The 23,533-nt window shown below is 41.5% G+C and overlaps 1 protein-coding gene across 1 annotated transcript; it reads left to right on the top strand.

Moving 5' to 3' along the window:
• The first annotated feature begins 371 nt into the window (after positions 1 to 371).
• On the top strand, positions 372 to 22,257 carry fndc5b (fibronectin type III domain containing 5b). The gene is made up of 6 exons (XM_023428548.2): positions 372 to 845; positions 4,155 to 4,273; positions 6,267 to 6,465; positions 11,521 to 11,610; positions 16,049 to 16,241; positions 17,186 to 22,257. Exons 1-5 carry the CDS (start codon positions 770 to 772, stop codon positions 16,186 to 16,188), a joined length of 624 nt encoding a protein of 207 aa, XP_023284316.1. The 5' UTR covers positions 372 to 769; the 3' UTR covers positions 16,189 to 16,241; positions 17,186 to 22,257.
• Positions 22,258 to 23,533: the final 1,276 nt, after the last annotated feature.

Here is a 23,533-nt window from a genome sequence, read left to right as displayed (position 1 = left end):
TGTGAAAATGTCCATCACAACTTGTCAGACCAACAATCCAAAACCTACAGATATGATTTAATAAAAGAGAGAGGAGCAGCAAATCCTCATGTTGAGGAATCTAGAATCAGTTATCATTTATCAATTTGTCAAAATGTCTGTCAAACAACTAATCAATTAATCGACTAATCATATGAGCACTATTAACACCACTTAAGTATATATATATATATATATATATGGTTTGGCCAATATTTCTCTAAGTGGGTAAGGATTGCTGCAGGTGTGTGTGTGTGTGTGTGTGTGTGTGTGTGTGTGAGAGAGAGAGAGAGAGAGAGAGAGAGCGAGAGAGAGAGAGAGAGAGAGCGAGAGAGAGAGTCATTAGCTGTGGCTGCACGTTGCACTCTGCAGCACTTGCGCACTCCTTTTACGCTCTGCTCACCTCCGCGCGTAGTAAAAGCCTCTCCACGCCGCCGCTCCGTCACCAGCAGCGGGACTGAAAGTCTGAGGGCCGTCGCTGTGGCTCCAGCGGCACCGACATCCCGCACACGGTATAGAACAGCTCCCCTCCCCTCCCCTCCCCTTCACTTCCCTACCTCCCTCCCTCCCTCCCTCCTTCCTCTGACTGTTGTTGCGCCTCTGCTGCAGCGTCCAAGTTCAGGTGAGCCTTAGTCTCCGGGACAACAAGTCCCCTTTCCGGCACCGACCGGGATGCTCACTCCCACCCGTTAAATGGGATGTTATAAATGGGCTGCGCAGGATGTGAAGCTCCGCTAGAAGAAGCAGGAGGATGGCAAAACCAGGCTTGTCTGCGGCGGTGCTGCTGCTCCTGCTGGGCTTCCTCTCGGTGTCCTCCGTTAAAGCCGGTGAGTTTTACCACAGGTTGAAGAGGGATTATCACGAGTAAACAAGGTGATGATGATGCACTAGCTGATCAAACACATGCTGCTGTGTAGTATCAGTGTGTTTGGACCACAGCTGTCTAATGTGATGCATGTAGTCTATTACAGAGTAGCAGGTCCCTTTGGAAAGCCACCTGACATGACACATTGTTATGGATGTGTTTGCATGTGCCGGTATTTTTTGCGTGCATCAGCATCAACATTTGCATCAGCCAGGTAGAAACAATAAGCTTTGTAATGCCAAACATGGCTGACACAATTTAGTCTCCTACTGTATCAAGACTTAGGGCTTTATAAGCCAAGTTTTTCTCCCTATAGTTTGGAGTATATTTCTATTTTGAAAGAAGAAGGATCATCTTTGTTGTACTGTGTGATTGGTTCAAGAAAGCTGTCAATTTCTAAGGGTAATACACTAGAAAAATGTGCACATAATTTAAGAAAATAAAATTTTAAAAGTCAATCAAAGACCAAGTAAGTGGACCAAACAAGATGTATGATGTCACCTTGGCCTCTGGAAAAATATGTTGATGTCGATTTCCAGTATTTACTGACATTTTTCAGCATTGACTAATTGAGAAAATAATCTTTAGTTGCATCCTTAAAGTGTGCAGCCCTGCTTTGAAACTTCAGCTTCGCCATCCACTGATGTCCTGAAGGGCTATGAAATGAGATAAAAAAAAAAGAAGAGTTATTCCTATTCTAAGCCCCGCGCCCAGCATAGCTTCTAATCATATATCATGCATGTTGGATATAGTACCTCATCTATCTTTCATGATATTGCATATTTTTAACCTGCAGCGGTTTATAGTCCACAAGAATGTTCATCTCAGGCGCAGGATCTTAATGTTGTTACATTGGATCTGGATGATAAGCTGAGAGATGACAGATAGTCCTTTGAAAAGCCCAAATCTTGGTGATATGATCATGTGGGATTTATCTCAGCCTCTAGAGATTTGATATTTGGCTTCCTGAGGCTGGAGATGAATGTAGCGTTAAGAGGGAGTTTTGTAACTCTGCAGCCAGCTTTTGGCATTTTTGGCAGCAAACAGCTTAAGAATGGATGGGAATCCCTCTCTGCTATTTTATTGTTTGTGTATGTGTGTGTGCGTGTGGTTGTGTATGTGTGTGTGTATGTGTGAGCGCTGGAAGATAAACAGCGGAAAAAACAGCTAGTCAAACAGGGAGTCATAGTTATGTATCACACACGTACTTGAACAAACACCACACATCTACTCTGCATCAGCAAACACACACAGAGCCTTTGGGAGCCACTGAGAGAGTTTGTCGCCCACCAAAAAAAAAAAAAAAATGTATTTCACCAGCACCATGTAACACTCCAGTTTTCTCTGCTGTGCTCTGAGGATTGTGTTCGCATTGAGCAGACAAGGAGAGAACAAAGAGAAAAGGAGAGTCCGCTCTCGTTTGACTCTCCGAACAAGTCTCCGACTGGAGGTTCAATATTTGCAGAGATGTGAGACAATGTGACAATCTAATTTGCTGTAAGTGACAGACTGCAATCTCTGCTGGTAATCTGGCGGGTAAACAGAGAGGGAGAGAAAGAGCACTGTACTGTAATCGTATCACACAGACACACACACTTTTAAATGGAGTGGGAAAGGTCACGGCTGGAGACGAGGGTGAACATAAGAGCAGCGTTAAAGCGCGGCTTGGCGACTTTTGAAGGACGTAATAGCATTATCTTTCATAAGAAATGAAATGCTGCCTTGCTCAACTCGACACTCGGGCTTTTTGCAGCTACAGCCTCACTTGGTCTCGCATGAGCAGTAGTCATGGTGGCTAACGTGAGCTAATGCTAACAAACCTCAGATAGATTCGGTCTCTTTTTATTCGAAATTTGAAATACCATTTGAACAAAAGTAATACAAATGTATAATGTAGAAATTCATAGCTTATAAGAACAGCAGGACTTTGGTAAAAAACTACTGTCATTCTTAGTAAGCTAGGCGTTGTAGCGATTGTTTTGCTTTGTTGGCACAAAATGGATGAAACTAGCAAGCTGCACCGAGCGGATAATGACACCAAACCATCTTAGAGTAATGTCCAGACTTAGGTTCTTTGAATTTGACAGTCCAGGTGGAAAAATTGTGGACAAAGGTGTTGGGCTATTAAGCAGCAGAGGCACTTTTACATAGTTTACGATTTGTTTTCAATTGTTCTAAATTCTTTTTTGACTTTATGACCCTTCTCTTTTTGTTTTACTGTTACACTACGTTTTAGCATTTACCAAGATGCAAATTTTACATTTTCTTTCCCAGCATTCCCCTGGTGGAATAAAAGTTGTGTTAGGGGAGAAACTAATTTAAATAAACTGAAATATGTGCTTGTCCATTGGGAGTATTTATAGCAGAGAATAGATAAATGTACGTTTCAGTGCTAATCCTCCGTGTGTGTGTGTGTGTGTGTGTGTGTGTGTGTGTCTTGTCAAGGTCTTCTGCGATCAGAGCCAGGTCTGTATTTCCCATGAGTCTGACTTGTAAAAACGACGTCAGAGTCAGACCTTGACACTGTACTAGAACACACACATGCCTGCTCACACACACACGCACGCACACACACACACACACACACACACACCAATGAAACTCTGTGCTCCCTTAACAGGTAATGAGGGAAGAAACTTAAGCGAGAATGTAATTTAATCCATCATAGTTAATCTCCTGACAAACAAGTGCATTGCATTCTGGGGTGTGAGATTTTTATCCCAAACATTAACATCAATTGTCAGCATGACAGAGGAAATACATCCTCATGAGTCACACTTTAATGAGATGTGCGTGGGAGACAGGACTCACTCCTGAGAGAAAAAGGTAAAGATGGGAAGAAAGTGTGTGTTTGTGTGTGTGTGTGTGTGTGTGTGTGTGTGTAAGAGAGAGAGAGAGAGAGGGAGAGAGAGAAACATCACGACAAAGACAGATGAGAAAGAACGCCTTTTCAAGGGAAACACCAAGAGATTTGTGTGTGGTTAATTAGGCCTGGTATTAATGAAAGGAAGAAGATTAATTTGTGGGAGAATAAGAGAAGATCTTAGGGAAGGCGGGGCGAGAGAGCAAGAGAGTTCAAAGAGAGAGAGTGATGGAGAGGGCAAGATGTGTGTTCAGGTCGACACAGGAGCATCTGTTGTGTGTATTACAAGACTTAAAGACAAAATATTCATGACCTGCCTCTTCTTATTTGTTTCCTGTGGCCATGGTGATTATGTGTGTGTGCATGTGTGTGTGTGTGTGTGTACGTGTGTGTGTGTGTGTGTGTCAGACACCCTGCTGTCAGCTCCGCTCAATGTGACCATCAGGGAGCTTGAGGTCAACTCCGCCGTGGTCACATGGGAAATCTTGGAGGGGGACCCCGTCATCGGATTCGCCATCACCCAACAGGTATACGTCCGTGTATGTCATGTCCTTCACGCGAGTGTGTGCAGGGAGAGAGAGAGAGAAGGTGACAAGTTTGGACAGATCAGAGTTTCTCAAACTGCGGGGAGCGAGATATGAGCCAAAGACACTTGAGGTGAAAAGGACGATGCCTGACGGTGAATCTAAAAATAAGAGGTATTTAGTTACTGTGGTTTGGCGTGCTGATTGGCTCACCTTAGCAACTGTGGCATGGCACACAGTTTATGGAGACAATTAAGGAACCTTAAAACCCTAAGCTGTAATTCGCATTAAAAATCTCACCCCCTCTTGGACTCATTACTCAGTCCAATCTTAACAAATAGTTTTAGGTTCAGCGTGGCCTCTGAGAATATCATCATTTTTTACATCTACAACAAATGAATGTTTATAAATCTGCTTAGAAATCATTAAAAAAACACTCCTCATAACTCCAGGACTCACCTGAGGATCATCACATTACATCAGTTTTCTTCAACATCAAAGTAATCCAGTGATATTCTCTTTACATCCATGGGTACATTGCAAACAGGAACTGTTAATAGCTGATTTGACTTAATAATAATAATAATAATAATAATAATAATCTGCCAAAATGTAAATAAATATAGGCTGAAAAACCAGGGTGGTCCACAGCACAACTTCCTGAATCCACTGAAATGTTATATTTCTTGTTTACATCCTCAAAAGCATTGTGGTAATTGTAGTTCCAGTACCACTCAAATACACTAATCAAGCACTTTATTAGGAACCCCTGTACACCTGCTTATTGATGCAACTATCCAATCAGCCAATCATGCAACAGCAGTGCAATAGCAACAGTAGAACAATTTTGTGATGTGGTAGAACAGGAGATTGGCAGCATGAATGTGCATCTGCAGAAATGATGTGACGCAATCACAACAACATGGAGCAGAATCTCAGAGGAAAGTTTCCAGCGTCTTGTGGAAACAATGCCACAAAGAACTGAGAGAGGCTGTTTTGAGAGCAAAAGAAGGAAGTACCCAGTATACCCAGTGGTGTTCCTAATAAAGTGCTCAGTGAGTGTATAAGTAAAGAAAGAAAAACAGCAGGAGTGACAACATCCATTAATATTTTTTGACGTTATTAAAGCTCAGAATGTCCCATCAAAATGGGGCAGGGGGGCTTTTTTGTTAGTGGGAGGGCCCACAGTGTCACACACTCGCTGATTTACATAAATAGACAAAGTCAAATTTTTGTAGCCAAGTAGTTGTAGATGCTTTTCAACTGTACATTTTGTCAATGTGTTTTAATAGGTTAAGAAATTCTCAACTTTAATTGCCTGGTAAATAAAAGCGCCCCTGAGGAGACTTGCTCTTGATCTAACAGGAACCAATTGACCTGAGCAAACAGTCTTAGCTGGATAATAATGTACATTTCAAGCAGAGCGCACATGGTCAGAGAAGCGCTCTTCTTTAAGCTTAATTACATTTCTGGAAAAAAAAAAAACATTGCACGCATTTGCACCACATCAACCCGAACCAGAGGGCAGAGTTTTCACACGAGGGATCATCAGCAGGAAAATCTGACTTTGCCACCAGAAATCTGCATTTGCTAAAAACATGCACTCAGTACATTTCTGCTAACAAGTAGAAACGCTCTTTTGTTTTGCCTTGAGGGAGCAAGGTAAAGCTGAGCCTGTGACTTTAGTTCAGGTGATACAGGGTTTTCATGGCAGATATTGTTGTTTGTTCCTATTTTTACGTCAAAGAAATCGCAAATAGTAAGTGGTTGCCCCAGAATTTTCTTCTTGGCAAAACCCACTATAATGTATGGTTTAAAAATATCAGACAGTGACCTGATGCGTCAGTTTAACCCTGACCTGTGAGTTCTCTGCTGAGGTGCTGCCAAAATACAAAGAATTTCCCCGCAGGGATCAATGAAGTATCACATTACACTGACCCTGTTCTCTCTTCTCCTGCTCGTCGCCCCCCCCCCGCCCCCCCCCCCCCGTCTGAAGAAGAAGGATGTTCGCATGCTGAGGTTCATCCAGGAGGTGAACACCACCACGCGCTCCTGTGCACTGTGGGATCTGGATGAAGACACCGAGTACATCGTCCACGTTCAGAGCATTAGCATGGGAGGCAGCAGCCCACCCAGTCAGCCCGTCCTCTTCCGAACGCCCAAAGAGTCGGAGAAGATGGCGTCAAAGAGTCCAGGTGAGGGACTCATTTTTTAAAAACAGTTTATCTGACAATCTGGGAATTTATCGGCGTTTACTTTGTTTGTAAAGTCTGGGTGTAAACCTATTTTTTGTACTTACTTATTGGAACACTGGAGCGTAATTAGCAGCTCGTTTTAGCCGTTTCTCTCTTCACTATTACTGGAGGCCTTTTCTGAGATGTCTAACCACTGTGATCAAGTCATATGTTACTTTTCAAGCACACAGACATTGTACGGTGAAAATCATCATCAAAAGCTGGAAAAGATGAATGTTACACACACGTAATGAGATTTTACTTCTGCTGCAAACACACTCGTATGGGTCGACCATTAAAATTCATTATATGCAAGAACACACAAATGTAAGTATAAGAGTAAACAAACATCTTTTTTTTTCCCCCCTTGCTGACACACACAAACCTACGCACACATCTACACATGCAGGTACGTGCGTACAGAGATTTCAAAAAGCAGCTTTTGAACAGAAACAATAACACAGCAGAGGACTAATGTTCGGTGTATTTTTTATCACGACAAAGAACAAGGTTATGTGATAGTTGAATACAAAGAAAACAGCGCATTCGCCATCTTTGTGAGACCCACATCCCATACAATGTATTGTTCTCATTCTCAAATGCAGAGGATGCTGTTATCTGGAACGGCTTGCAGTACTTCCAATTTTATCACGTCCGACCCAGTTACGCTGCCAAGAGCGGCTGCTTCAGAGGGACACAGCAAACGCTAAACGCTCATCAGCAGCAAGTTGATAAGAGGAGGAGAGTGGGGATATTAGGGAACAGTGTATTCCCTAGAAACACCCTCATGTGGGAGCTTGTTGTAGTCCCTGTGAGTGTTCAAGCCAGATATGCACTGTACATCTTAACAAGTTACTTTTGCAGTATTGAAGCCACAATCCAGGTAAATTTTCATTTGTAAATGAATGTCTAAACTCTCCATTCTTTCACAGCACATGTGCATCTTAGTTATTCCTGACACAATATGGGTCCTTGATATCAGGCAGATATACAGAAGCAGGCTTCCCATTTCTACCAGACCGTTAATTTTTGCCAGCGGACTTGATGAAACTGTAGCTGCCAGATTTCTGCTGCGTCCACACTAGGTTTTTGGTTTGAAAACGCATTACGCCTGGCATCCACACTACTCTTGGAGTTTTGCAGCCCCTAAAACGGAGACTTTAGAAAGCGCTGCAGACCCCGTTTATGTTCCACTCCAGGGTTGCATTGCAGTGTGGACAGAGATCTTTGGAATGAGGATGTAGACACAGGTTCGCTCCCTGTCTTGTTGGTCACGACTAGAGCGGTGATGCAATTCACAAGCGTTACTGACCTTGTTGTTGTTTGCTAGCAGCTGTTGTCCACTTAAATTCTGCATTGTAACACTACAACTGTCTTTGCTGTTCCTCATCTGCAGTATTTTCTGCAGCTAATCTACTGCAGAGTAGACAACACATTCCCAGTGTACGTGAATGTTCATGTGAAATGTGTTTTCAGGTGTGATAGTGGAGATTAATATGGAGCTGAAACAGTCATCTGGACAGTTATCGTTTTCATTTTTAAAACACTGTTTTAAAAGCAGTTAAACAAACTATAGTGATTCAATGAATGTTCAGTTTATAAGTTTGATGTTTAACTCAGGCGTTGACAGATGCTACAGCTGAGCAGACGACAAAAAAGAAGTCACAAATTAAATGTCACTAGAGAAGTAGTTACAGCCCAGGACACAGAGTTTGATTGACAAGTGCAAAAATGCCACAGTGATTAGAAATGGGTTTTTTTTAATTAAATTTCTTTATATCAGGGACCAAAATACAAAATACATTAATCTAAAAAGAAGGAGAGATACTTTGTACCAGATTTAGCTACTAGCTAATTTCTTCCTGCAGTCCCTGGACAAGGGAAGGAAACGATAGAACACAGTGAAAAACCTAAGGCAACATCCTATTCATAACCATGCAGACACACACACACACACACACACACACACACAATCACATACTTTATAGGAACAAACACATAACAGAATATAGATGTCAAAATATATACATATACATACAAAACATTTTTTTAACTTCTTGAAAGAACTAAAGATGGAGACACTTGATTTAAAAAAAAATAAATAAATAAAATAATAGTAAAACTATTTAACACTTTTGACTGTTGTCTTTAATTTTAATTAAAAATAATTTTTTTTTAAGATTTTAAGACTTAAAATTACAGAAAAATATTTGTTACCATAGTTAAATTTTGTGTATGTGAGGTCACATGACTTTGGCGTTTAGGCGCACACTTTGTCTTGATGTTGAGGGGGCTGACTCGTTTTGTTTGCCACGACTTTGATGGAAGTTCCCTGGGTGCAAATTGTGTGTGTGTGTGTGTGTGTGTGTGTGTGTGTGTGTGTGTGTGTGTGTGTGTGTGTGTGTCTGTGTTAGTGGAAGCTTTCATTAGCTGTCCTGATTAAATCTCTCAGCCATTACTGCCTTCCTCCCCTTCTAAGCGGGTATTAATCAGCCTGACACCATTTAGTATCTGCAGGCGCAATGCAACACAACACACATCCTGTCTGTGTTTCCGTCTGTCTGTTCGTCTGTTCATCTTTCTTCCCGCCGATGGCAAAAGTCCTGAGTGCACTGAAGTTTTCATTACGGTGTGAAATCTTTTGGTGGCAAGTGTTGAGGTATAAGGTTTTATTATCGGTCATTACGTTACACAGGGAGATGCAAAATCTGCAGTTTTTCTAAATCAATCCTTAACGGCGGTAAAATATTACAGAGCACTGCTCACTGTCGGAACTGTTTCGACCTTTAATTCATCACTGACAGTCCACCGAGCGCCATGCAGCAACATTCGCAGTTACACATATTCACACACATTCACACACAGCGTAGACAAGAAGATACAAGGATCTGATAATTTGATTGCAACCTGATTAAAGCTGCTTTGATTATTGCAGCTGCCGTGAACAGTAAACACTGTAACAAGCTTATCTGACTTTTATTAGGGAATAACTTGTAACCTGATTTACAGAGCTGCTTTGTCTGGCAGCCGTTCAAACCACTCTTTTGTATAAATGCAGCTTGGTGTGTTTTTTATTGCTATTTTGATTCTGCACACATGGTTCAAAGGTCACAAGGTGGACTGAAAGCAATGTAATGCGTGTAATGTAATGTAATGTAATGTATACCTGCACCTATTATGAAGATGTTTTGTAAACCCATGATGCACCAAATGATAAACACCAATTCCCTATGTGTTCTTTCCATTATTGTATGTCACTAGTGTCGTGTTTCTTATCGACTGACGCAGGTAATAACTGGACTATCACACAATTTAGGTTTCTGTGGAAGTCAGATTACTGCAAATCATGTAAAGGTTTTAAAGGTCCCATATTGTATAAGTGAGATTTCCATGTCTTGTTTAATTCTAAAGCAGGTCTAGGTTCTATTTTAGTACTGTGAAAGTGTCAAATGAACATATCAAATGCACACAATCCTTATTCAGAACAAGAGCCTTAAAATGAGCCGTCAGGACTTCTGTAACTTTGTGATGTCACAACAAAGCAGTCACTGCCCAGTCTTTACCTGAAATCTGCTATATTTCTGCTATAGAGCTCAGAGCCTCTCCTCTGATTGGCTGTTACCAGAGCTCCAGAGAGAAGCCATAGAGAGGAGATGTAAAACTACACTGAGATGGTTTTTGGTTCTTAAAACCACAAATATATCTTCTTGTGCATGTCAACACTTCAAATAAAACCTGAAAAGTGTAAAATATGGGACCTTTAATCAATATAGTCGTAAAAGTAAAGTAAAAGTAAAAGTATTTCCCAGGTCCAGCTTCTCCAATATGAGGATCTACAATAAACATTAAAATTAAAAGGCGTCACCTTAGATCCTGCAAAACATTTTTTCTTTCTATTTTCTATTTATCTTCTGATATTTTACTATAGAAAAAAATTAAAAAACTGCAGATGAATTCATAATTAAAATAATCAATTTAAGAATCAACTTAAGAATGTATATAAGGTAGAATACAAGCTGAATAATGCAAGATGGCGACACATGCTCCTACATATACACAGCACTTGCAAAGGTAAGCATTTACCTGGTCTGCTGACTTCATGAAATGTCAGTGTGTGAATCTGTCTGAATCAGAAAAAAAAATCAGAGCTCTGGCTTTACAACAGAGACATGTAATCTGCTATTACCAATTTATTAGAGTATAAGCTCCCCTCTGTCAAGCTTGAGGCCTCAGCTTCAGCACAGAGGGATCACCATGGCAACAGGAGACCTGAGAGCAAGTTGGACCAGAGGAGCAGCATTGCCCCTGATTCATCCAGACTCTGACAAGAAAAACTGAGGAGACCGAGCTTAGGGAAAACTCAACCCTCCCTGTAGTTCACATCTACATGTAATTGATCGTATTTCAAAATAAAAGAATGTGTGTAATGCTTAAGTGATTAGTGAAGCCCGACCCCCTTTTACCAGTGTGTGGTCAACCCTTCCTCTGAGAGTATTCACATCACCTCAAAATGCAAGCACAGTCAAATCAGTGACAGTGATGTCTCAGTTCTGTTTGTTCAACCCTTTAGATGTTATACAGGGGGAGGCAGCTGTGGCTGGAGGAGTGAGACACTTGGGAACACCATGGGAAATGGGGTTAGCGTGAGTCCTGCTGAGAGCAAGGGTTTGCAGTGGATTGTATTGAAACCTTTAACCCTGTGATTGGTGTTGCTGCCAGAGTCCTGTCAGAGAAACACAGTGAGTGACGGAGGGTTAAGGATCCGGCCCTCTCCGTCTCTGCGGACCTCTGCTCTCACTTAGCTTTAATTACACTGACCAGAGTGCAGAATTTACACCAGGCGGCCTCTCTGTTCTCCTGTCGCCTCGTTTGATTCCTTTATCTTCCCCTGCAGACTTTCCGGAGTGATGGCAATTTCACATTTGCTCTCTGGGACAATGAATCGCAGTGTACTCAGTGGCACTTTGTTGACTCTGTGTGTGTGTGTGTGTGTATATGTGTGTGTTCTCTCTGCAGACGAGGTAACGATGGAGGAGTTTGGTCAGGCCGCCCAGCTGAGGGCCGGAGAACTCATCATCATTGTAGTGGTGCTCATCATGTGGGCAGGTAATACTCGGCTTCAGCATTGCACATTTATCACTGCAGATCTTATAGGAATCCACTTTCTTCAGGGCAAATAAGCTCTCAGACTGAGGTCCTATTAAGAGACACACACACACTGGTGGTGGTGTCATCTCTCTGCGGTGACTATTTTTTGCCCTGCAGTGCTTTTGAAATGATGTAAGGCTCGCCAGCGTGCATTTTGGTTGATGACAACACATCAAATCCAGGTTTCCATTCTGTACACCCATCAACAAAAAGCAGCTATGGAAATGGAAAATAAACTGTGTCAAGAGGCAAGAAGCTATTATAGTAACTTGTCAAAATGGACAGAGATGTGTTTTAGTAAAAGAAAAAAAATTTTTTGAAGTAAGTTTGAGTTGTTTTTTTTTCTGTTGGAGATGTGTTTTAATCATAACAAACATCATTTCAGGGTCTGAGGTCGCACTTTACCTTTAAACTGATCAAACACACTCACACTTGAACATAAGATACATGAAATATAATAAATAAATAGATACATAAACATAAATTCCTTATCCATACCAAACACAGAGGTTGTCGTATGTTGTAGAGCCTGTTAACGTCAAACTAAGAGTGGTCTGATGTTCTCATGGAAAACAGGTTGGTAAATGAAATTCAACGTGTCTGTCATGGACCTAAATCAACAATCCTTTCAAGTTATAAAAAAATAAACTTGAACTAACTTATGAAATATGCACATTGTATTTTATGTGAGCTTATGTGGTGGGCTCTAATTTCTTTTTTTTAATCTTTATTTAATCAGGAAGTCTCTTTGAGATTAAGATCGCTTTTCCAAGAGAGACCTGAGAACAAAAAACAATCACAACAACACAGTCAAGAAAAACAAAGACGGCTCAGTTACATAATACAAGGAACTAAGAAACAAGAAATTAAGAAAAACAATTACAAGAGTCATAAAAAAAAAAAAAGCATTAGTTAATAAAGCTTTAAAATATCCAAGGGAAATATAAGACCTTACAAATATTTATTTATTTAGTATTTATTTTTATTATTTAAAATAAATGTTGAGGGCCGAGCAAAATACGGGAGTTTTGGTGAGAGAAACTACAAAAGGGGACGTTGCTGGGAGATTAGCTTGAAATACAGGAGACTCCGGGAACAAATCCAAGTGTTGGCAGGTATGAGTCACTTGAGTTTCTGTTGACCTCACACTGATTAAATGTAATTAATTAGAGTAACCTGGAATAGCGAAGTCTATCAGTAAAGTCAGTGCCTCGTTTACTCCCAAAAAACCACTGTAACACCCTTCCCATGTAGATATATGAAATTAAGTGAATCTGCTCGGCGTATTAGCACAATAGTTGGGCCCTTGGGTACAGTTTGAAATTTAATGGCGCTAATACTTCTACTTGTAAATGATTTCTATTCTTACAACCTTTGCTCTCTTGTTCTGCAACTAAAATTTACTGGCAGTGCCTCCAATAAGATATAAGAATAATAAGTTTCTTTCTCTCTGGTGTCTCAAGTCTATAAACCCTTCAAGATGGTCATTACCAAAACATGAATTACCCATGATGACATATAACACAATAAGTATACTGTTATTTATTAATCCTCCATAACCTCTCTATAACTTAAAGTGTCTTTTAACTTTTCTGTTACCTCTAATTAGGAGTCCTTAGGGGGCCCACACTCTCACTCTGCAACTTAAACCAAAATTTAAATAAAACATGTAGAAGCCTTGGAAACTGTAATGGCACAAGCAATAAACCAAAAGCCACATGCAAGTTTCGTGGGAATACTCAGAGGGGTAGATGAAGGGAATCGGAGCAATGGACGTCCAGCAGTGAGCAGAAGAAACAGTGGCAACGGTCCACAGCAGCACACCAGCATGAGAGAAGCAGCTCCCCATGGTGGTCCAGTTTCCTAATGTCGTCCTCACAATCACAAATATCCGTCTCCTGATTCACATTAATCAGCTAATCAACAGGTCTACTCGCTATTTCAGGGCAACCGAGCAGCAGCTTGTCTGAACCATAGCAAGGAAAAAGATTGACTAAGACCGACAGATTATGCTGCTAACCGAGTTAGACGGCGAGGCTGACTGCACATGCTGGCTCATGTACAAACTATGCTCCAATCTTCAAACTCTTAAACCTTTTTAAAACTTTTCTAAACCTTTAAACCTTGTACAGATTAAACACCAATATATGCGTCAAAGGGAAATTTTGCCTACCCTTCAGAAATATCTGACAGCTTTCACTTTTACTTCTTCCCAGCTGCAGAAACTCTGACTCACACATTATAATGACAACATATTGATGTCAACAAAAAACACGGCGTCGGTCACTTGCTGCTACTCAATCATAGAAACTGCTGCTCGGTTACAGAGGGAGAACTTGGCTTTCTGTTTAAAATTACTTTTACACTGATGGAATAATTTATGGGCAACCACACTTCACATAGCCGGAGTGTAGAAAATGACTAGGTCACTTTTTCATCATCACATACAAAGTCGTTGCATCTGTACAATAGTTTTTCAAGCTGAAAGAATATGGATGCGTCTTATTTAACCCTCCCAGTCATTAGCTCTTTGTTTCAGATATCTGTTTGTGCATCTCATCACTGTTTTACAGCTGCACACAGCTATAAATACTCCTCTCTAACCCACTTTACCAAGTGTAATGAGATATAAATATGGCCCAAATACTGTATATGGCATATAGGAACAGCAAAAGGCAAGCTCTCCCTCACCAATTACCCATGAGAGGACACGAGGCTGAGCGAGAGACAGGGAGATTCAAAGGGAGTTGGAGAGGGAGCTGGGGGGGGGAACTGAGCAATTGTGTCTCAAGAAAAGAAAAAAAGGAGAGCAGGATGGTGGGAAAAAAAACAGAAAGTGAAGGAGGCGAATTGTGTTTTTCAGCTTTTAATTGGGCCTATGGGGCATGCTGCGGGGATATCACAGTGAGATATCCCATCAAGCCCTTTGGTATTGCAGCGATCATATGAGCAGGGGCTGACATAAGCAGAACAGCTGAGACTGAAGCCCGATCAGGCCAGATTCAACCCTCCACACACTCCTCCACCGTCATGAATTATTCTCTTTCTCCTTTTTTCGTGCTCGTTCTCTATCTCTCTTCGCATCTGTCTCTCCTCTCTGCCATATTTTTAATCTTTTCCACTGAAGGCGGGCTTCACATGGCTATCTCAAGATCAAGTTCATATCTACAACCGCACATTTCACCGTATCCATGTCTCTCTTTCTCTCAGTTGAAATCTGTCTGCTTTATTGACGCATCAGAGGATAGCTGCTGAGTCGGCCCTTATCAGCAGGGTTATGTTAAAATAAATGATATACCCTTTTTAAACCACAGTTAGTGCGTGTAAGCAGGTTTTTGAAACCTGGGTTAAATGTGGATTGATTCCTTTCACATCGCCAGAACAGTTTGCCTTTCTGTTCGGACTGAGGGGACACACACACACACACACACACACACACACACACATACACACACACACACACACACACACACACACACACACACACAGATTCAAACAGTGAGCTGTTAGCTGTCCTGCAGACTGGTAACATGGACCCAACACGTGTCATCCGTGGGTTGGTGCTCCTGTAAGTGTCAGAGACTCTTTGGTTGGTGATTGTGTGTTTTTTTAACTTATTGAGCGCAGCCCCGAGTGCAGCACACTCTCAGCGGAGGGTGTAGCCGCTGTGTTTCTGGTTTAACAGCACCGTGCTGGGCGGGTGATAGGTCTGTTTACAGTGTTTGTCACAGCACAGAAAAAGGGGAAAAAATTAGCGTTAGGTGTCTGGTTTACATCACTGATGATTGCAGCCGGAGTCGAAAAATACCCGTGATTACCCGAGTCATTTGACCTGGGAGTGAATGCCGATCGTACCCTTTCACATTAACAACAAAGGCCAGATGTCTGCGGGTTTTTTGCCCATCGTAAAAGGTGCAATAGTCAATATAAGATATAAGCAAATCTACATTTGAAAATATATGATAAATGCAAGCAGCACAGAACTAACAGCCTTCCATGTAACCAACTTACACTCCAATCCAATCCTTGAATGAATAGAAGATTGACAGCACTCATATTTGTATTTGTATGGTAAAAATGAAGCTAACAATAGTAAGCAGTTAGCCTAGCTTAGCATTAAGACTGCCTTCTGTCCTCAAAAAGACGAACCGTTACTTTAGTTCAACTTCAAGTGATGTGCTTTGACTATAATTAATTGTCTGACGATACAGAGAGCTAATAAAACATCCTAAATCAACCGTGACGTGACGTGACATTCAGAAATATTCCCACTGAAATGTCCTGATTGACCTCTGACCTCACCATGATGGAGAGCAAAGAAAAACTAAATGAAAAAGTAATTTCATCAGCTGTTTTCACTCTAACAAAAATAATTTCCATGTCTTTCTTTCTTTAGGGGTGATTGCCCTGTTTTGTCGTCAGTATGACATCATTAAAGACAATGAGCCCAACAACAACAAGGACAAAGCCAAGAACTCCTCAGAGTGCAGTACTCCTGAGCACCCACAGGGGGGGCTGCTGCGCACCAACGTCTAAGACCAGCCCTGCATCGCCTTCTGCAATAACCAACCCCTTGAACCTCAGGACAGGTGAGGAACAGGAAGTCTTTACTGACTTAATACCTCATACTAATTGTTCTATAATTGTTGTATGTGTGACATTTTTTCCAATCGATCATTTGCTGTCACGGCTCAGGTTTAGTGAGGACTCAATAGCACAACTCAGACTCTCGTGAAAGTTCAAAAGAGTTCACTCTGCAGGCAGAAGCAGGCAAGGACAAACGGGCGGGCAGATTAACCAGGCAGAGGGAAGCAAGCAAAGAGCTAAAACGGGCAGCTAGTCAAAAACAGACAAGAGAGGCTGGAAAGCTACAGTGTGAAGAGCACAATAGACAATCTGACAGGAAACGAGTGGAAATCGGATGCTATAAATACTAAAAGCTGATTCAGGAGTCAGGTGGCTGAAAAGTGGGAGAGTCGAGATTACTGCAAGGACAAGGACTTCCATTTCTCTTCAGCCTCTGCCTTTTAGCAATATATCATGTATGTCAAGAGAATGTAATGTCAAGTGTATACTTAAAAGCCATTCGCAGGCTTCTTCTTTTATAATGAGTCAGCTGGAAACATTAATAAGTGAACAAGACAACGCAGAGATGCAGATTTAACTAGCTATCTGATATAATCTGCTCATTTCCGCCAGCAGAAATGAGAAACCCTGCTTTTGTCTACCTCTGTATGAAATCACAGACCCATTGTTTCAAATATTGCAAATAATTTCAAGGGGTAAATCTGCCAACGTTATCATTGTAAACCAATGGAAAGTTTGACAGGTGTAGCTACAGTAGGTATGGGGATCAGGGCTTTGTGAAGAGTCTATTAAAAATGAGGGGGGGGGGAAATCAATTTTTACACATAACAAAACAAACACCATCGTTATAGACCTCTGACCTAGCGAGACTCTTTGCTTCCAGTCCTGTCCTGAACTGTCACTCTCCTTTGCCTCTCATCAAGTACAGTAACTCTGTGTCTTCCAGACCCTGAGACCAACAGAAAGCCATTCTCAGACACCATCATACTGAAGAACAGATTAACCATCACAGAAACTCTGCTTGACACAATGAAGAACTCTTGAAATACAACGGACACCAATCTGAACTTGTAGAATCACAGGCTGCCGACGGTCAAACAGAAGAGGACGAAACCATTTTCACTTTTGTTGTTGACCAAAACTGGACTGTAGCCGGACTTTGTGTGGACACATAGACACGAGACATAAAATGGCTGCCGGTCAAAGCACCAGAGGGGATTGTTTGTTGTTTCTTCTTGACGAGAATTGCTTGATTCATACGTTCTGGTTAACTCTTCATCAGTGGCATCAAATCCCAGGAGTGGATCATCAAACATGAACGTCTGAGTGATTTTCTTTTTTCTTTTTTTTCGAACTTCAGGTTTGTATCACTGGTCAGAGATATGGCAGAAGTGTAGTCTGCCTCACAGGAACAGCTGGTCCTTTAGGTCCAGGTATCAGTCAGCACACAACAAAACAAGCTAAGCTCTGTTTTAAAACCAAGGACTTTCTCTTTTTCTATCTGTCCATCTGTCATCACCTCCTTTCTGTCGTAACTGCAGCCCTCTGTGTAGCAGCTCATCTCTTTCCCCGTGTCAGCGTCTCTCTAATAAGCACATTGCCGTTTGGTGCTCCTCCTATTGTGATTGTTTGAGCTCTCACAATCCCGGTCTTGATTACAGTATTGTTTTGATACCGGGTTACACATATTGTACATTGAGTCTTGTCTGCCGCCTTTCTCTCTCTCTTTGTGTCATCAGTTAAGTGATGCATCTGTTTTTCTATTTCCTCTCTGAACTGGAACCTTAAGGCCCTTGTCAGTGCGGGTACAAGATCTTTTTTGTGTTTTTCAGCGCCCCATATTTCGCTCATATGAATTGCTGTGCTCATGCTCGTGTCTGAATACAGCCATGATTGAGACAAAGTTCAAGGATTGACCAGGCAATCTCTCATTAAAGTAAAGTGGTGTCTGACTTCAAATCATAATTTTACAGCAACTTTCAGGTTTGAAATCCAGAAGTTAACATTAGTGTCAAACTTTATAAAAAAAAAAAATAAAAAAAACTGGCATGGCTGAAAAAAAAACTGATTTAGGTTCGTATTAAGGTTTATTGTTCGTCACGCATACTCAGCGCCATATGGTGTCTGTGGTCTGCTGCAGGATGTGCAGGGAATAAGGATGGAGATATGCAGGGGCATCATTCCTAATGAAATGTATATACAGGGCAAAGTTTGGCTGAGTTTCCGCTACGGTTTGGCTGAAGACCAGCAGAGATGCCAGGCTGTAAAGCTGCACAGCTGATCCATTCAGCTGCGTGGCTGAATCCTGTTTTGAAATGCAAACCATATTCAGTCAGACCCCCTTTTTTGCAAGGTCATTAACATGCATCCTAAGCACTTACGACCATCGTGGAATAGAGAGAAAATGCATTATATCTAGGTGTAAATACATTTAAGATGTGATCATCCAAACTGCCAGCATTATGTAGAACCTTCACAGTCTGCTAATACCAGGAACATGTATGATATGTTTGTATTGGCGTCTTATGTCATTGTGCTCATTTTTAAAAAGAACGGCCAGTTGTTCAGGTACAGTGCACAGCACAGTATACGACTCAAATTTGAAAAATATGGTGTGTTCCACCTTTAAAGCAGTTTGGCAGTCCGACAGTATAATAAATGTAATGTCTACATTTATAACTAGGTGTAACAATAAAAAACAGCCTGTTTGTTTTTATGTAGGTGCACCATCCAGAAGACGGGGGTGGGTCAAGCATCATTTAAAAAGGTCCAACATTTGTTGGTTAAAGCTTTAGAAGGCTCAGCATTTCAGATTTGCCTGCGTCTTTGTTTCATAAACATATCTTTAACTGACATTTAATGGAAGTTAATGACAGTGGTTTTCTATCTTTTTCATGTCTCCCCTCAGAAGCCAAAAATAAAAATAAAATCAAAGCCCCTACCTCTGACCCAGAAAAAAAGATTTTATTTTTATCAATCATTAACAAAATCGGTGAACTACAATACAGACTACAGTTGAAGCTGTTTCCAGTAAATTACTCAGCAACAACTGGGCTTGAGATGAGTGCCACAGACAGGCTAGGGAAGTCAGAAAGTACTGAGAGACAGACTACCACATTGTTGGTTTTGGTATTATCATGGGATTTATTGACAAAAAAGAAAAAATATGAAATTATGACAGTCTAATTCTTTAATGCAAAACTAAATGAATAGACGAATCAACGAGGAAAATCATTATTATTTGCAGCCCTAGTTCTAAAGCACACCCGGACATCCTACCATTAAAGGAGAAATCATAGTCTACATATTCATAACCTTCTCACTTATTCAGTTACCACTTCATCAAGGGTTTTATGAGAAGGAGCAAAGGGCCATCAGAGTTATCCTGCTAAAGATAAAGCTTCATTATCTTCTTAGGGGCTTCCTGTTCAATTATGATGTGTTATCCACATAATTACAAATATATTGGACCCCAGCCTCTGGATACCAACACTCGCCAGTTGAGTTCACTAAAAAGTCAGGAAAACGCTGCAGAGCTGAACTCAGCAGAGTTGCAGCCATATTAGGAGATAATGAGTGAATGTCTGAATGTCTGGCTGGTTGAGATGACTGCTAATCAGCTCCACACGCACACACACATACACACACACACACAGACACAGACACAGACACGCTCACACATGCTGGATTTAAATACTGCCTTGCGTATTTAAATGCCGTGCTGACAGAGACAGCCATTACTTTCTCATCTCAATCATCAGTTCTGCGAGAACAGCGATCACTCGCCCTGCCATCCATCTTTCACCCTCTCTCCTTCCTTTATCAGCCTCCCTCTTTCCTTCTCTATCTCCAGCCACCCTCATCCGCCGTCATTCTCCCATTTATGACTTTCCCCTCACTTTCTATCCCTCCGTCGCAATGCTCTCTTTCTCATATATCACGCCACCCTTCCTCGTTTCTCCCCTTCACCAGTCTTCTCCTCTCTCCCCCTCCCACCCCTCCTCCAGCTTCCCTCTCCCCTGTTTCTCATTATATCCACTCTCAGACTCCCGTTAGCCACCTTCTCTCTATCCGCATCAGCTCTCCTCTCTCTCTCATTCAGCCCCGGCCCACTGCCTATCCCTCGCTCCTCTGCTCATTTATCACCTTTTCGTCTCAGACTGGCTGGGTTGGACACTTTACCTGGTAAACAAGTGAGGCGAAATAGAGGGAGGGAGGGAGGAACAGAATGGAGGAATCAATGAAAGAGGAGAGCTCAGAGGAAAAGGAGACATAGGTAAAGAAAAGAAGAACTATAACATTTTAAAAAAAGCACATGTGGTATCAAAGTGTCATGAGAGCGATACTCTTACGACACCTTACGATGAATACTGCTACGCAGTTAACGAGGATGGTGGGTGGCTCCAAGAGGAAAAGTGTGTATAATGGATTACACTGTGTGATTATCTAATATAATATAAGATGCAAATGTTAGCATGTCCAGCTTACTACCAGAAGTAACCAAGCGTTGCTTCCACGGCCAAGGAGCATGTGATTAATTTGCTTGGCTACATTATTTTGTGGGGTTACAGATGTAAAAAAAAAAAAAAAAAAAGCCTGTTCAGGACAAGCACATTAGCTGTATAGTATTTCTGCACTGTGGTGTAGCTGGTCCTGGATGAGAGTTTAGGTTAATGTTAGTGGCTGTGTCCTGTTCTTTATTAGATCCAGGGGAAATTTTCTCCTGCAACGTTAAGAGTGAAAACATACTGTTCAAAAATACGAACGGAAGTACAGACGCTAAGCAGCGACAGAGTTATGTAGTCTTGCATTTTGTCCTTATTATACTTGTATTACATAATACTACTTAATCCTAGGAGCTCTACACTGCAATACAAGATTACTGTATTTTTATTTCTATGCTTTCTACGTGAATCATCAGCTGTTTTTTGGTGGGAGATGTAGCTTTAGCCTCGGCCTGTTAGCACGATATCATGTTATCGCGCTTATGTGCATATTCAAGAGTTCTCGTTTTAAACCGAGTCAGCGGGAAACATTAAGAAGTCAGAGACAGCATTTTTCACCAACTCATAGGGATGACGTTTAGCTTGCTATCTACAGTTGACATTACCTGCTACCATCAAGTATTTTTAGCTGCCAAAAAAAATGACCAAAACTGACCGAGAAATCATGTGATACAAACAAACACAAAACATAACAAAAGCTCCTGATGAAAGTTACATGATAAAAGAAAAAAAGCAATAATGAAATGAACGGTAACATAACACGTCCTGAAAATGTCCATCCCTGCTGACCTTTGGTGCTTTAACCTTGCTGCAGTGATGTACAGGTGTACTGCAAGACACTGTGACATCACTGGGGGTGGGTGTGGTCACAGGTGAATCATTCTCTAAACTTTCAGTCACAGACAGTAATGAAACTCTGTTTTTCACTCGGCGGTAAATTATTTTTAACGTAGGATGAAGGTAAAAAAAAATCCAAATTCATTCAGGCAGCACCAGCCTCTCAAACCATAAAAAAGGATGTAAAACAAGTGTGTCTTGAAAGAAGAGAGATTAAAAGTAAGACAGCGTAGAATGAATAATGACTCCAGTGTTGTGGTGGTCTCTTAACTCAAGCTGGTCGTAGACAGGAACCACCTGACAAGCGAGAAAGTCAAAGAAAGTGTTTTTCACCTGCACACAAACAAAGAGACTAAAAGAGTAGACTTGAGAATTATTTTTGAAGCATATGACACTTTAGAAGTGATGACAGAAGTGGGGCATCATGGTTGAACACAGCCGAATTAAAGAAAAAGAGGGTCCAACAAGATAGACAGTGGAAATTTGAATTTCAAACTTTTTCAAGGGAAGTTTTGCTGGTTGCATCTGAGGAAGTGGAAAAGACTCCACTCCCCTTTTCCCGCTTTGTCGTCACTGTGTTTCGTCTCTTTCTGTCCCAAAAAGGAGAAGAGAAGAAGAATTCTCGTTGCACAGACGTTGGCATGAAAACACTCTTTAAAGGCCTACATACACTCTCCTTTCCATTCTTCAACTTGATTATTTATAGCAGTAATTTAAAGTAGCCTGCTTCTGTTTTCTGAAGGGGCCAGTATACGCTGTCAGAACTGTTTGTCAGACGGTCGGATAGCTTTGGAATAAAAAACCCCCCACACACCTTTCCCACGTCAGATTCGGAGGGTAACTCCCCGAAACAGACTGATCTGACATTCAGACCTACTTCACACAGTAATTGGCCAGCGGTGCAGAGGAGAGAGTCTCTCTTCTTTCATTCCTCAAACACCTATTTCTGTCACCTTTCACGTGAACAACCGAGTGCAGCAGTCTTCAAGGGGAGACCGTCTGAAAAGGTGCGTCGCTATGTTGTCTGCAGCCTCTCTGTGAAGGCTGGCTGTTCACTCCGCCTTCAAGGAGAGCTAGTTCTGATCGAGCACTTATTACAGTGTTTGCATTTTAAAGAAACAGTCGACAAATGTGGGGAATCTGCTGGTTTACTGTCAGATTCAGGCAGATGTGAATGAGGCACGTAGTTTCCCTTTGCTTACAGTACTTGCTGAAAGTGATGTTGTTGGCAGGACTTCACGTCACTCGCTCCTTTTCTCTTAGGGCACACACACACACACACACACACACACACATACAATAAAACGAGACAATAAAATCAGCTAACATGAGCACATCTTTGTTTTGATGATGATCTGAGGTGAAACAGAGCAATATTTTTACCTGACGGATTTAACTATTTCATTTCATTATGCTGGTCAACGTTAGTGGCTGCATCCTCTCTTGCCTTCGGTAATCAGAATAACTTTTTTCTCTCATTGTGATTGTGATTGATCAAATGAATTATTTTTTTTCTAAATTTCTCATTGAACTGGGAGCATGGGGGGTAAACATGATCTGAATCACTGATTATAAATCTGATAAAGTGGGTGATAAAAGTGCAAATGTGCTTTGTAACTGTAATAGCACTGAACCTAAAGTTACCTACACTGGAGCACACATACACACGTAAACACACATACACACACACAGAAACACACACACTTAAACACTCACTCATGCACCAAGTCCATTCTCCGGCTGGCTGCAGTCCAAACTGAAACATTTGGGGGAAGCAGCAGAAGGCAGGTCTGGCCCAGACAGCTCTGTCTCTGTCTATCTGAGGCTGCAGGAGGCGACTCAACAGCTGCTCAAGGTGAACGTCAAATGAGGCATGTGTGAATATGGAGCCTGAGACCAACACAGACCTAAAGACAGACACAGAGAGCGAGAGAGAGAGCGCGAGAGAGAGA

This window comes from Seriola lalandi, unplaced genomic scaffold (assembly GCF_002814215.2).
Source record: "Seriola lalandi dorsalis isolate HSWRI2012SDOR001 ecotype SW California unplaced genomic scaffold, Sedor1 jcf7180002054879, whole genome shotgun sequence".
Taxonomy (NCBI): Eukaryota; Metazoa; Chordata; class Actinopteri; order Carangiformes; family Carangidae; genus Seriola; species Seriola lalandi.
This window is presented reverse-complemented; position numbering and strand designations above follow the sequence as displayed.